Source organism: Macrosteles quadrilineatus, unplaced genomic scaffold, assembly GCF_028750875.1.
Source record: "Macrosteles quadrilineatus isolate MER2022 unplaced genomic scaffold, UCM_ALF_1.0 Scaffold_3__2_contigs__length_128488019, whole genome shotgun sequence".
Classification (NCBI taxonomy): Eukaryota; Metazoa; Arthropoda; class Insecta; order Hemiptera; family Cicadellidae; genus Macrosteles; species Macrosteles quadrilineatus.
In genome coordinates, this window is record NW_026542596.1 from 101,142,698 (window position 1) to 101,157,314 (window position 14,617).

At 36.8% G+C, this 14,617-nt stretch overlaps 1 protein-coding gene across 1 annotated transcript; it reads right to left on the reverse strand.

Annotated features, from left to right (window-relative positions):
- Window positions 1-378: 378 nt before the first annotated feature.
- On the reverse strand, window positions 379-11,410 carry LOC128989412 (sphingomyelin phosphodiesterase-like). The gene is made up of 9 exons (XM_054411303.1): window positions 11,171-11,410; window positions 9,185-9,340; window positions 8,170-8,427; window positions 6,491-6,663; window positions 6,097-6,291; window positions 5,591-5,761; window positions 2,848-3,028; window positions 1,958-2,148; window positions 379-505 (listed from the first exon to the last, which is right to left on the reverse strand). Exons 1-9 carry the CDS (start codon window positions 11,408-11,410, stop codon window positions 379-381), a joined length of 1,692 nt encoding a protein of 563 aa, XP_054267278.1.
- Between the last annotated feature and the right edge of the window lie 3,207 nt (window positions 11,411-14,617).

Here is a 14,617-nt window from a genome sequence, read left to right on the forward strand (position 1 = left end):
TAGATTACAATGCCCCAAATTTGAACTCAAACGGTCAACCGAGTCAAAAATGGCAGCCGTTTCTAGAATCTGCCATTTTGAATCTTTGACCGGCTACCATTTTTTACTCAATACTTTCTCAGAGCTCAAATTTGTGACATTGAATTCTACTAATAAAGACATCGACCTATGCATACGTTTATGATTGTCTTCCGACTTCCCCTGAGAAGGTATGCGTGAGTAAACTAAAAAATGTGTCAGGTAAATTATTTTCTGAAAAACTTTCTCACAAAACATTTTATAGAAATAAGTTATCGACTAATTAGAACACATGAAGCAGCTCTTCATATATACTAGTTTATTGCTGAGTTGTTATACACGTACAGTATTATTTTTATCCTAGTTGCTGAGTATGCTTTCACATTCAGTTTCGTTGGCTGTAGAGACAATCAAGCATAGTTGTTGCTGACGGCAACTACCGGTGCAATCTTGTTCATATGCAACATCACTGTTTTTATAAAAATACCTGAAACAATGCAAGTTCATAAAAATTCAAACAGTTCTAAAAATAAATAAATTTTAACACTAATTTTATGGACAAATCAAGTTCAGATTTGTGCTTTTCTAACAGGGCTGACAGATTCACATTAATCTGCACCTGACAATACAATAGTTATTTGTGTAACTAGTGAGCAAAATAATACTTTTTTAAATAATGGGAGTGCATCAATTTTATCGAGTTAAAAAAAATAAACTTAACGATCCAGTACGGCCTGCAGAGTATTCTGCTTTAAACTCCTAGAACTACCCTGAGATCTTTATAGTGAATTACGTTCAGTCGGTTTGTGTGCATCGTACATAATTGAAATGCAAATTAGCTCACCCTCACATCCACATTGTATTAAAGATAGCAGTGATAGGGCGGTTCAGGCCTTCGACGATGACTGCGTACGTCTAAGAAGTAACATCGTCGTTTATACCTTCGCTTACACGTCAATCATTGTTAATTCGTTTACCGAAGGTTAGCTATACTAGTTAATCACATTACCACAATTTAAGCTTAATTTTTGTTTAACACTTGCATTCTCATTTCCAAATTCGATTTTAAATATCTAAATTTTAATAACGTAATTAATTTTCATCGACTTGAGCCTAGACCCCCCAGTTCCTGTCTGCCAGTGACTAGTGGCGGCTACCGTTTAGTTTTATTTTAATCAATTAGTTTCAAAATTATGATGTTGCTGTTTGCCTAATGAATAATTATTACATACTTATTTGATCAATCCACCGTTTTGATACCCCGAGACTTGTCGTCTGAGTTCTAAACCCCATCTTTGGCGGGTGAAAGAATCAAGTCTTGGGAGTGCTCTGATTTGAACAATTAATTACAAAGGATACTAGTATTAAATTAATTTTAAACCGTATCAGGCTAAATTCTTAGTTTAAACATATATTACTTAGGCCCCAACGACTCTGTAGAGATTTTACACTATATTTTGTTCATTCATTCGCCGAACTTTCATTTATTTTACCAGAGCCTTTAGTTAATTAGTTCAAGGAAGTTCAACACAAGTATTTTTATCACATTGGCCAGACAGAATATTCGTTTGCCCTACGGAATGGAGCAAAAGTTAGGCAAAATTCCCCAAAACACTTTAACGAAGGTGAGGATGATATAGCTCCAACTGAGCGTCTGCAGGATTTCCAGAGCCCTTAGAGCTCTGAGCCTTTGATTAAATCTAATAAATTGATCAGTCAAAACCGTGATGACTTCATATCAACCCCTGCATTTTTCTTGGCTCCTTCTGAGCACTCCGGGGAATAAATTTGAGTGTGGCTGGATCTAGGGGTATGCCTAGCCTGACTTTGTGAATACTAGTTTATCCCCCCCCTAGAATTCTACAAATACATAAAACCTAGGCTCTTTTTGAGCTCCTATGTTAGATGTTTAACTTAAATATAATAGTCGAATACTCACAAATTGTATTTACGGAAGTATCTATCATCAACTGCCAATTTGGTTACTAAATCATCCAGATCTTTATATGATAGTGATGGTAGGTCGTATGCATCTTTGAAGGAATACAATTTAAACCAGTCTGGAGATTTTCCTTGGTTGAGATTAGCCTCTGTTAAGTTGTAGATGTATGTGTCAATATCTTCCACCATCTGCGAAAAAAGCAATTGAATGTCAAATATTTGTAACTTTGTTACATATGTTTCAAAACAGTCAAACTACCATCGTAAATTGTTCATAGGATCATAAAGGGGGAATAGAATATATATTTATACATACTTACTCTAATAAAATCACTTGGTCATTAGAGAAACTGTGAAATATAGAGATGTTATTCCTAATTCCAAATCAACTAATGAATTATTTGTTATTTAATTATTGTCTTCAAATTAAGTGATGGTTGCTTTAAAAATAATTAATTTAACATGAGCAAATATTAAAACATTGAATCTTCTTGCAAAATTAATTTCGATCATTAATAGAATAATGCAGTTGCTGTGACTGGGATACACATAATAAACAACTGTTGGGGCATAATGATGATTAACGTTTAGTTTGGAAATATCTTAAGATCCAGACCCACCTTTTAAAGGTTTCAAGTTAGAGGTCAGAATATCTAGTTGTTCTCTCACGGGTAGAACAACTAGAATTTATTAAACTTTGATATTACTGAAGTAATCTTTTTTAGCTGTGACATACCAATATAAATTATTTAAGATGGGGACGCCACTGTGTGTGTGTTTTAACCGAAATATGAGTGAAGGATGAGTGGTGCGATAACAATTGTAGTGAAAATATAATGTGCAAATTGTGTGCAAGTGTCTTTTTTAACTATCGTTGTCAACACTCACGTAGTTTTGATGGTTAACGTAGTAGACCTTGTAGTTTGGGTTTACATCTGTATATGTGGTAACACTCCCTCCATTCCAAGCTACTGAATAAGGATCTGATTCCGTGTTTTGACCATAATACAAATAAAACTGATCTCTGTGAGTGTGGCCCACAAACTGGGCAGCCACTGTGTCCTGAAACCTGAACACATTATAAGTTTTGAATTTATAATCCTCAGATTTTCATATGAATTGGAGTAGTGCCAGTTTAAAACACCTCAGTAAAAAAAAACTGTGTTAGTAAATTCAGGGTAGGAGACAAAATTAAATATAATATCGTGGTAAGATGTGTGTTCCCGTTTGGCTTGCCAAAAAATGTGACGGAAAATTCTGTGATGGGAACAATCCAAATTATAATATCCTAGATTTTGTAAATGCAAGATAGTAGGCCCTAATATCTCGCCCAAAATTAGTTACACCTTATAATTTTTCCAGATAGCCTAGCCTAAAATGACGTCCCTCCATATGACGTCACTATGTCCAGTGTTCGTTGTGGCCTTTTCTTGAAATAAATCAACATATTTGGGATGATCGTAAAATATTACCCCACGTTTTGACCCGTTACAAAACACATTAAACAAATTGTAGTGGATCCGTTGATAATTTTAAATCAGAACATGTACATACATGCAAATACGCTTAAAAGGCATGGACTTTGATATGCTTACTCAGATAAAAATTAGTAGGGAGGATTACGAGAGTGACATAAGGAAGGGAGTAGACGAGGAAATGACGCAAGACAGGCAGAGTTGGGGGCAAATTTGAAGGATATTCAGAATCAATGGGTTACAACAGGGGCAATTTCCCGAATAGGCACAGTAGGCACAAGCCTAGGGCGCGAGGCAATTGGCTCTTTTGGGGAGTACCAAAAAAATAATTGGTCATCGTCTACCGCAAATGAAGAAAAATTCTTATCTTTTCCTGCGGTTGTGAGGACATTATAATGGTCTGGCGCGATCGCACTAAAATTCTGACCATCACTCGTGGCCGTAAAGACATCATTATATCTTCTCCGGCGGTTCTGTAGACATCTTAATCGGCTACTGCAATAAAAAACAAATGGTTATCAAATCCCGCAATTAAGTAGAGATCATCATAGTCTTCCGCGTTCGCAAAAAATTCTGACTGTTTCCCGAGGTCGTGTGGACGTTATCATTGTCTTCTGAGATCGCGGCAATATTCTGATCATCCCTCGTGGCTCTGTAGATCTAATCATTGTCTTGCGTGATTGCGGCAAAACCATGATCATATCCCGCGGTCATTTAGACATTATCAACGTCTTCTGCGATCTGGCAAAATTCTGATCAACCCTGTAAATTAAACTGAAAATTCCAGGTAGAAATGCAAAATTCACCTATAAATTTAGTTCAAACAGATTTCCCGCCCAGTGGACACCCTGTTATATATACAGTAGAGAGTCGAAAATCTGAACATCAAAAATCAAAAACGTCAAAAATCCGAACCGCTCCTGAGGGTTTAAAAAAAATTGAATTAGCACAGAGAAAACAGATGTTTAACAATTATGCGGGCCAAACAGTCGGTGTCTGGCAGGGAAATGAGTGAACGCGCCGAGCCAGTCTGTTTTTTGTTCGTTTCCAATGTATAAGCTCTACATATAAAAAAAAAAACGAATTACAGTCATACAACGAAAAAAACTTAAGTACATTATTTCATCATTAATTCATTATTCATCATTTTAATCATTATTTTTATTTCATTCACTGTATACTAGAACTGTATTTTTAATACTCTATGCCTAATTATGTGTCTATTAGGCATTTGAAAATCCGAACAAATCGGAAATCTGAACTACTGGTCCCAATTGGTTCGGATTTTTGACTCTCTACTGTATTGCAAAAATATATTGGAGCAGGGACATATTTCCGAATAGGCGGACTAGGCGCCTGCCTAGGGGGCAGCAAATTTTGGGGGTTAAAAAATAAAAAAGGGAGGTTTTTTATCTAAAAAAATAAACGTTTAGCAAATTATTCTGGGAACGGCAAAACTTCATTGCCTAGTGGCGGCAGATACTTAAATACGTCCTTGTATTGGGGTGCTACTATTAGTTGTGCCTAGGGTGCTGACAGGGCAAGGCCGGAGCCAGGCGGGCTTTGAGGGTCAAAACCATCCTAAAATCTCAAAATAAAGTAGTAAAAATTAAAACAATCCAAAAGTGCAAGATAAATTATAAAATTGAAACCACAACAGAGGATCCAACAACATAACATCATTGTGCATTGCATGCATATTAATATTTTAGATTTGTTTGCTTTAACTACAACGTATATACACAAGTATAAACATCACATGAATGCACTAGGTTACAGCTTTACTCCCTTGTCTTTGCTGTGACTGTACTGTGTGGTGCGATCCAAATATAGTCTGTGACTCATCGACTACCTGCTAGGGGCGCTAGGAACAGGGTAAAGGTCATTCACATTCCACCAACACACGCTGACACTGTGTAGGCCAAGGCCACAAGGAGACAACACCAAATGCGAACGTGTCTCGTCTCAGTGACTGAGTGAATTAGTGTTGTGTTGTGTTGGTGATCATGATCTTTGAAAGCGCTTAAATTTCTAATCCACAGTCATGAACTGACCCCCCCCCTGAAAGTTTGCCCTGGCTATGGCCTTGTGGCCGGGTCAAAAAACGGGCCTGGGACTCAGCATCATCACACAGTATAGTGTAGTGTATATCCTACCTCTCCATCACTCTGTGGTACTCTCTGCTCCATACATGTAGAGTGTCGGGCTCACTGGTTGGTCCATGCATCAGTATGTGAACCTTCTCCTTTTTACGCTCGGCCTCCAAAAGTTCTTCTACGAGCCATGCCAGCTGATCTGCAGGGTCTACTGGGTCTAGGATCATCCACCTGACAAGATTGAGTGCTAAAAGTGGGGAGTTATTGGTACAAAATTTAGTGAGTGCAGGGAGTATAGATAATCAGCTGGGCTTTGCCAGGCGTAGTAACACACAAGTTAGTTCCATCACAATACAACCCCATAATCATCAACTAAATCTGTTTGGATATTTAATTTACCTATATGAGCATCGTTTCATAAAACAAATTTGAATCTCTTCATCATGAGAGTGGAAAATCCAAAATGTGTATCCAAAGGCAAATCATTTACTAACTTCAAGTACAATAAACTTAATATGATTATTATTATTTCAAAATTTTACGAATTAAAAAAGTGCTTCAGTTACCAATTAAAACCGTATCCAAATAAGGTGTTGAGCCCAATAACACGAAAACCTTCTTCTGGAGACACTGAGTAGAATCCTCCTTTCATAAATGTAGTTTTGGCCTCCGGAGGTAAATCTTTGCACAGAGAATCGTAGAAAACTTCGTACAACCACTGGCCATTATACTCAGGGACATTTATTTTCAGAGGTGCCAACCTGGAAATGATGTTTGGTCATTGTTATAAATAGAGATCTATATATTATAGAATAAAGTTGAAGAATGAAGAACACTTGGTGGAACTGTTTCCAGCATACAATGATTATATAATATATAACCAATTAACCAATGTAAAGCTTTCCAGGGAGCATTAACCATAAACATAGTTTTACAAAAGTTGTTTACTTCAATACATACACATTGGCTGGATGTGGCTCATGATTTCCCAACACAGGAAAAATCTTTGTTCCATCAAACTTTTCGTGAAACAGTATTCCTTGATCTTGTATTTGTTTTGAGTTGCTCTCTTGTGTAGTTTCCCAAAGATTGTGAGCTATAAGATCTCCAGTCATATACAGATACTTGTATTTCTAAAACAATGGATTTGAAATTGTTCAACAAAATACCATATGAGGGTTGCCTGTAAATAAAGACCTCCACCAAGCTCCCATTTTAATCAAGCAAGTTTTCTGAAATCTGAAGGAAGGAGGTCAGTTAAGTCAAACTTAATTAGCCCCTCAGCTACCTGTAAATAAATCTAAAGGGGTTTTGGCAAACTGGGAGGAAGGAGGTGGGGCAAGGTACACCTACATAGCCCCTCAGACACCTGCCAAAGAATATGAAGGGATTTGGTAATCTGGAAGGAAGGTGGTGAGGCAAGGCACACCAACACAGCCCCTCAGCCACCTGTAAATAAATCTAAAGGGGTTTTGGCAAACTGGAAGGAAGGAGGTGGGGCAAGGTACACCTACACAGCCCCTCAGACACCTGCCAAAGAATATGAAGGTTTTTGGTAATCTGGAAGGAAGGTGGTGAGGCAAGGCACACCAACACAGCCCCTCAGCCACCTGTAAATAAATCTAAAGGGGTTTTGGTAAACTGGAAGGAAGGAGGTGGGGCAAGGTACACCTACACAGCCCCTCAGACACCTGCCAAAGAATATGAAGGTTTTTGGTAATCTGGAAGGAAGGTGGTGAGGCAAGGCACACCAACACAGCCCCTCAGCCACCTGTAAATAAATCTAAAGGGGTTTTGGCAAACTGGAAGGAAGGAGGTGGGGCAAGGTACACCTACACAGCCCCTCAGACACCTGCCAAAGAATATGAAGGTTTTTGGTAATCTGGAAGGAAGGTGGTGAGGCAAGGCACACCAACACAGCCCCTCAGCCACCTGCAAATAAATCTAAAGGGGTTTTGGTAAACTGGAAGGAAGGAGGTGGGGCAAGGTACACCTACACAGCCCCTCAGACACCTGCCAAAGAATATGAAGGGATTTGGTAATCTGGAAGGAAGGTGGTGGGGCAAGGCACACCAACACAGCCCCTCAGCCACCTGTAAATAAATCTAAAGGGGTTTTGGTAAACTGGAAGGAAGGTGGTGAGGCAAGGCACACCTACACAGCCCCTCAGCCACCTGTAAATAAATCTAAAGGGGTTTTGGCAAACTGGGAGGAAGGAGGTGGGGCAAGGTACACCTACACAGCCCCTAAGACACCTGCCAAAGAATATGAAGGGTTTTGGTAAACTGGAAGGAAGGAGGTGGGGCAAGGCACACGTACATAGCTCCTCAGACACCTACCAATAAATATGATGGGTTTTGGCAAACTGGAAGGAAGGAGGTGAGGCAAGGCACACCTACACAGCCCCTCAGACACCTGTCAATGAATTTGGAGGGGTGAGGTAAACTGCAAGAAAGGAGGTGAGGTGAGGCACACGAACAATGCTTTCAGTTACTTGCCATTTTTTTCTCTTAATGTTCTTAGCCAAGTTCACTGGTTGAAACCGTTCTTAATAAAATAATGACTGGATTTAGATTTAAAACCTTTTAAAAAATGGCAGGTTTTGGATTGACCTTTAATCAAATAATGAAAACATTAACCTTGTTGTTTGCAGCCGCTTCAGTCAAAGTATCTTCTGCAGAACTCATTGGAATATCACAGCCAGGGTAACTGCCCCAAGTACCTGCAGCCTTGTCTCCCGCCTCCGGTTCACCTTGGTAATTCCTGCAGCAGATAGGCTCTCTGCAGCCTGTGCTCTTCGCCTCTGCTGCATACTTTAAGTCGACATGGGTATCAGTCACATGAACTATCTCTATTGTATCCTGGGCTTGATTGGCGTCTCGATATCGTCTTGACGTCTGGAGTTGAAAACATCAAACAGATTAACATCCTATAGAGCTGTTGAGATACACTTTTTTGATGTAGGCACAAAATGTATAGGTTCGAACACTAGATAGGTACACTACCTATCTCAGGTACATTTGGATATCTAGAGGCTGAATCCTTGTCCAAGCAAAAAAAAGTTTGAACCATCAGGAGCAAGTATGTGAATAAATTAATAGATTTTAACAGTTTGTGCTTTTATTAGTGACCACCTGTTGCTTTAGTAGGACCTAATAGCCCAATCAAATTACGGATAGGGATGGGTCTAGTTTTAAATCTTCGACTTAACTCAGAGCGAGAGCACCTGCGCCTGCAGGAATTTTCTTCAGGAAAAGCAATCCATTTACATTTTTCCAGAGGTTGTGAAAAAATCCCTCTCTACAAATAAGTTAATTTAAAATGTTTAAAAAAAGGAATATTGCATGTCTTAAAGCAGAAAGTTAAATAAACATTGTCTTTTACCTGCTACGATTTGTTTAAAACCTTACGGAGCATAGAAATTGTTAATTAGTCTAGTTTTTCTCATTGGATAATGACCCCTACTAGCGCCCATGGCTCATAATCAAATCAAATCGTTGACCTTTAAAATGGAAAACTAGCATTGCAGCATAATTAAAGCTAAAGGGGATTTCATTTTTTTAAATGCCATCATCACATGAGTCAAGACCCTGATCCATTATTCTATAAGTAGTTGTTTGCTTCAAATAAAATTCTGAATACATTTAAACTTACTGAATTGTTCGGTTGGGTAGTCCGTTCATTCTTTCCAGGGATATTAAGCGACCACTCCACAACTGGGCTTTCCACACAGTATTGCTCAAAAATTGTTCCACAGATTTGATATGAGTTCAAATCAGGCTTCCTCTTTTGTATTTCAATAAATACTGGCTGTACATACATGGTACATCAAAAACTATATTTAACTAAACATAACAAAGTTGTAGGTACAGACCAGGCAAAATGAGGCGCACCCAGACAGCTTAGCCTTATTTTGCATTTAGCTTTTAAAACTACAAAGCGTGATTTTTTCAGCATATTATTAAATCTTTTTCAACTTGATGCCATTTGATAGGAAATGTTAAATGCTAAATAAAAGAATTTATGCATTTTTTTATCATCAAATTTTTAGTAATTTAAATTACGGAAAGTAAAATACCCCCGCCGCAGCAAACCTGCAGACTAAGCGAATTTCCATTAACCTGATTGGATTTACACTAAAATGCCTCTATAAAAATAGCACATTTATTTCCTAAATGTGAAAGACACCTAGGTTAACGTCTTTCTGTATTTATGGCGTTTTTAATAAATTAACTTCAAGAAAACTGTAAGCTTAACTAAATAATTAATACCCCGCCGCAGCAAATCTGCAGACTAAGCGAATTTCCATTTGCCTGATTAAACCTAAAATGCCTCCTTAAAAATATCACATTTATTCTCTATTTAAATAGAATAAGTTTAACGAGTACTTAGGTTTGCTGCAACAGGGAGGATAAAAAAGATTTTTTTATAAATTGATAATAGTTTAGTAAGAAATAAAAGTATTTTCCAAAATCGATCAAAATATGTTCATAAACAAGCAAACTACAACAGTTGACTTATTCTCCATAAGAATAACATGGGAATTTCAAAATTACAAATTTTTTGAATTTTCTCCGTAACAAATAGGCGCATAATAACGCTTCAATATACTAAATTATTTGTTTTTTTAAGCTCTACAAAATGGTTTAAAAAGAAATTGTGAAATTTTGTGTTTTTAGGGTCAAAAATGGGAAAAACCTATTTTTACCCCATAAAATCCCCCATAAACCCCCGTTCCCATAGTCGGATCATGCTGGTTCGCGAACTCATTCCAAGTTTATCCCGCCTTACACCTTCAAACCAAATTTTATCAAAATCGGACAAAAATTACTCAAGTTATCGTGCGGATGGACACATATATATATATATCTCTATATATAGATATATAAAAATTTGACCGAATGGTGTTTTTGGCCTCTGGGGACATCAAAATGAAAAAGTAAATCGGTCCCGGGCTTAGGTCTTACCATGAGACCTACGGTAATAGCTACTTCCCTATAGGGAAATTCGCTAAAATTAAGAAACCTCTTATAACACTACGCTTATACTGTTACTCACAAGACGGTAAATATACAAAAGATGGTAAGTGGTGATCGATTTCGATTGGACACTCCAATCCATCTTGTTATTTACTTTCCGTAAATTTAATAACACGTACAATGCTGATCAAGAAGTTATTTAATTTAGTTATCAAATTGAAATTACCCCTTATTTTATAGGATAAGAAATCTACAGATTTATTTACCTATTTTCTTGTAGGATCTATTGTTATACTGGTATGTATATGAAACTTAAATTGTTACAGTACTTTTATTTAATTTTGATCCATGACACATATTCTTGAATTTGTTGTAACTACTTACATGGCACCCTCTATAAAAACCGTTTTCAAATAGTTATTTGTTTCGCTCTGATAAAAACCGAGTATCCTCAAATTAAAAGTGGCTTCTGTGACCGTAGGTATTATTAGATACACTGCATATTGGTTGTAGTTGTAAGCCATGTTCCAAAATGCGCACTCAAGTAAAGAAAAGAAATTAGTAGAAACTAAGACTTTGTTACATCAAGTTGCATTTGGAACCCAATAAAGTTTAACTGCTAGTTAACTACTCTAGCCTACATGATTGTAACTCCACCTACCACATTAAGGTCCACAACTCCTTGACATACAGACTCAGTAAACAAAGATGTACACAGTTTGACAAGTAAAGCCCGTGATACTTGGTCGGGCACCTTGAGTTTGTAAGCTGAGAGGAAGAAGTCAAATACAGCTCGGCAAGTAGTACACAAAGACTCTTCTCCAAATGGAATACTGTGAATATCTACGTTTTCCAGATTTGCTTCCCTTGCAGTAGAAGACATATCTTTGAAAGCCTTCATGGCAGCACTAAACTGTGGCTGAACTGGGAAATTTAAAGTTGAAATGTATTTACTTGTGTACGGTAGTCAAAACGTATATACCTAATAGTAATATTAATTTATTTTCATACGAATTTAAAGTTTTTTAATATAAGTGAAAGTGTAATCATAAACATAGCAATCAGAAAAACAAAATTTAAAAGAATTATCATATGGTAAAAATATAAAACAGTATAACACATGACAAAAGTATGTTGTATTTTTTAACTGACTACGTTCTTTTAACTCTTTTTTTCCCTGAAAACCATTAAAATTTCACTCTTTGGACTCTTACACAGATTATTCAATTCACTAAATCATTTGTAAAATTTTTTAATGTTTCACCAATTATAAGAATTAATAATCTAAATTATTGCAAACAAGTTTTAAGTAAACTCCCAAGGTAATTACATGTAACCCCTTGTAAAATCTGTAAATATGTAAACCTAACCTAATATAAATGCACTGTAAAAAGTTACTATATTGTATCATAGACAAATAGAATAAATATAGACTGTCAAAGGAAGCTTTCGGCGCCCAATGCTAGGAGTGCCGTGTAGTTACGGCACACACCCCTGCAGGCAAAGAGTGCAGGAGCCATATGCTACCAGCAGACGCTGCAGCGGTGTGCGTCGTAACTACACGACACTCCTAGCGCTGAGCGCCAGAACATATGCTAACCGCAGCACTGCTACCAGTCTATATTCATTCTATTTGTCTATGATTGTATGTAGTAAAAGAATGGTGGTCCTTTCTTTGAAAATTCTACAACAGTAAATCACTACTTACTTACATTCAATGCTTTCGAATGAGACATTTTAATCGATATATATTGAACTTATATTTCAACCCATAATATATCGTACGTTCTCTACAGAACTAAAATCCGTTACAGTAGAACCCCTCATATCCGGCCACCACGGGACCAAGCCCCTGGCCGGATAGCGATTTGGCCGGATAAACCAACCTACTATGAAAATGAAAATGATTCATACCTATAATAATATTTAATCAATACATGCTGTCAAAAGTATCATTTAAGTCTATTCTAGGATTATTTTTTGAACAATTAACATGATTTACAAATTAAAAAAAAATATTTGTAGGCTAAAGTTGTTAAGGAATGAACGTACGAGTATTAAGATTTCAGGTAACAAAAACTATTAAATGATGGAGGTAAAAGTTACATTAAATCAGCCTTGAAGATTTTTAGGACCTTAAAAGTAAATACAATTCTACTCAACTTTCTTATCCATTTTGTGAAATAAAAATACAAAGATTAATTTCCTAACCCGGGGCCCCAACTGTTTAGAGGTTAGGCCTAGTTCAACTGAGTTTAGTGACACAGTAAAATGCATTAAAGAAACAGATAAATAGTTTAGCTCAAACAAGTCGCAAAGACTAGTGCTTGCATCTAAACGTCTGTAAGCTTTGAGAAAAACATTTTGATATTGGCTTCCTGGAAGTGGCCGGATAAACAGAGGACCGGAAAAACCAAGGCCGGATATCAGGGGTTCTACTGTAAAAGTCAACAATTTTTTTATCTAACGTCTAAAAAAGTTTCATAGTTTAGCATAGAATTTAAATAGAATAAAACATAAATAAAATAATAGTCGCAGAAATACTTACCCATAGAAGGTATATTAGGAATTAAATTCTGAGCCTCAGTAAAAGAGATGTAGCTAAATACAAGTATAGTTGAAAGTTGCATCTCAAGGTAAAGGAATACTGACACCCACTAAAATGAGTTAAATTAACACAGTTACATATAACACCTACTTAACCTAGCAACAAGTCTCATCAGTTATCAGGGTTATATGCATAAAGCATTATCACATAGGAAGTTGAAAGAACAAGTCAGGTGTCAACCAAAAGTTCCTCATGCAAATTTGGTCCATAAATTGTATTTCATCTGCATATTATGGTGTAACATTTAAACTACACTGTCTGTACTATCGCCAAAATTGCCAACAGAGATATTTTGCAAATGACAGAATGGGGAATAAATTTAGACAACGGTTGTCAGCCAGCTCCACTGTATTTATAAGACGTACACAATCTATGCAAAATGCAAAAGTTTAATTACACTCATTCATACATATCTTCAGCACAATAGACTTACTTACTGTATACAGATTCCTCGGGACAGAGGCCAGATTTCCAGTTAAACCAAAGTCCTCTAAAACTTGTTAAATTAGGAACATCTAATGCACGCCTATAGAAAACTCAATAGAAAACTACCAAAAATAGTTTACTTAAATTTGGGAGAGCATTGTATTTAGAAACATGCTCACTGGTGTCAAATCTTACAGTACCGCCCACTTCCTGGCGATCCAGTCCAGTTAAACCTATATGCTGATAAAACTTTACCGGTTAAAGAGATGTCCAGATAAGAGGGGTCTACTGTAGAAAGCATATTTAGGGGTCTGCAGGCAGACTTTTTTGACTTTGGGTAGGGTAAAAAATGTTGGCCCTCAGGTGTTGCCGGCATCAAGTTTTACGCAAACATCTTGGAAGTTGAGTTGAACTTAATGCCGGAATACTTGAAGCAGCAGTCAACATAAAACCTACCAACCATCTCCAATATCTCCACTACAACAGCTCACACCCAAAGAACACCAAATGGTCAACACCCTACAGGCTATCAGAGACAGGAGATAATAATAATAAAAGATAGGTGGAATAAATGGGCTAATAATATGAAATGAAATGCCTCTTTGTGAGACACTCTGTATAGTTTTGGAAATTGTATTTTATCATATCCCTATGACCCTATTTAAACTTAAAATATTTGTCTAATGATGAATGTCACACAAAATAGCATCTTTGTTGAAACAAGCAAAGAGTAGGCAAACTGCAAAATTAAACCCTAAAAAAAGTGTAAAATTTCAACTTTGTGAATCAAATTATTAAATGGCTTTTAGTGCTATAAGTTGTTCAATGCATAGGAAGACCTCCTCATCTGAAAGAGCTATTATTTTTAGTTTTCTAGTTAGGTGGTAAGTGAACTCACAGGGCAGGCTAGGCCCAAAAGTACCAAAATATGACATAACCAGTAACCACACAGCCATTGGTGGTTGGCGCAAGATAGAAGTCCTGAGCTATAACCACAGGGCTGACCACAATTTAGCAGATAATAACTAATAACTAACTGAAGTCAAGGTGGATAAATTAATAAAATACAACAGC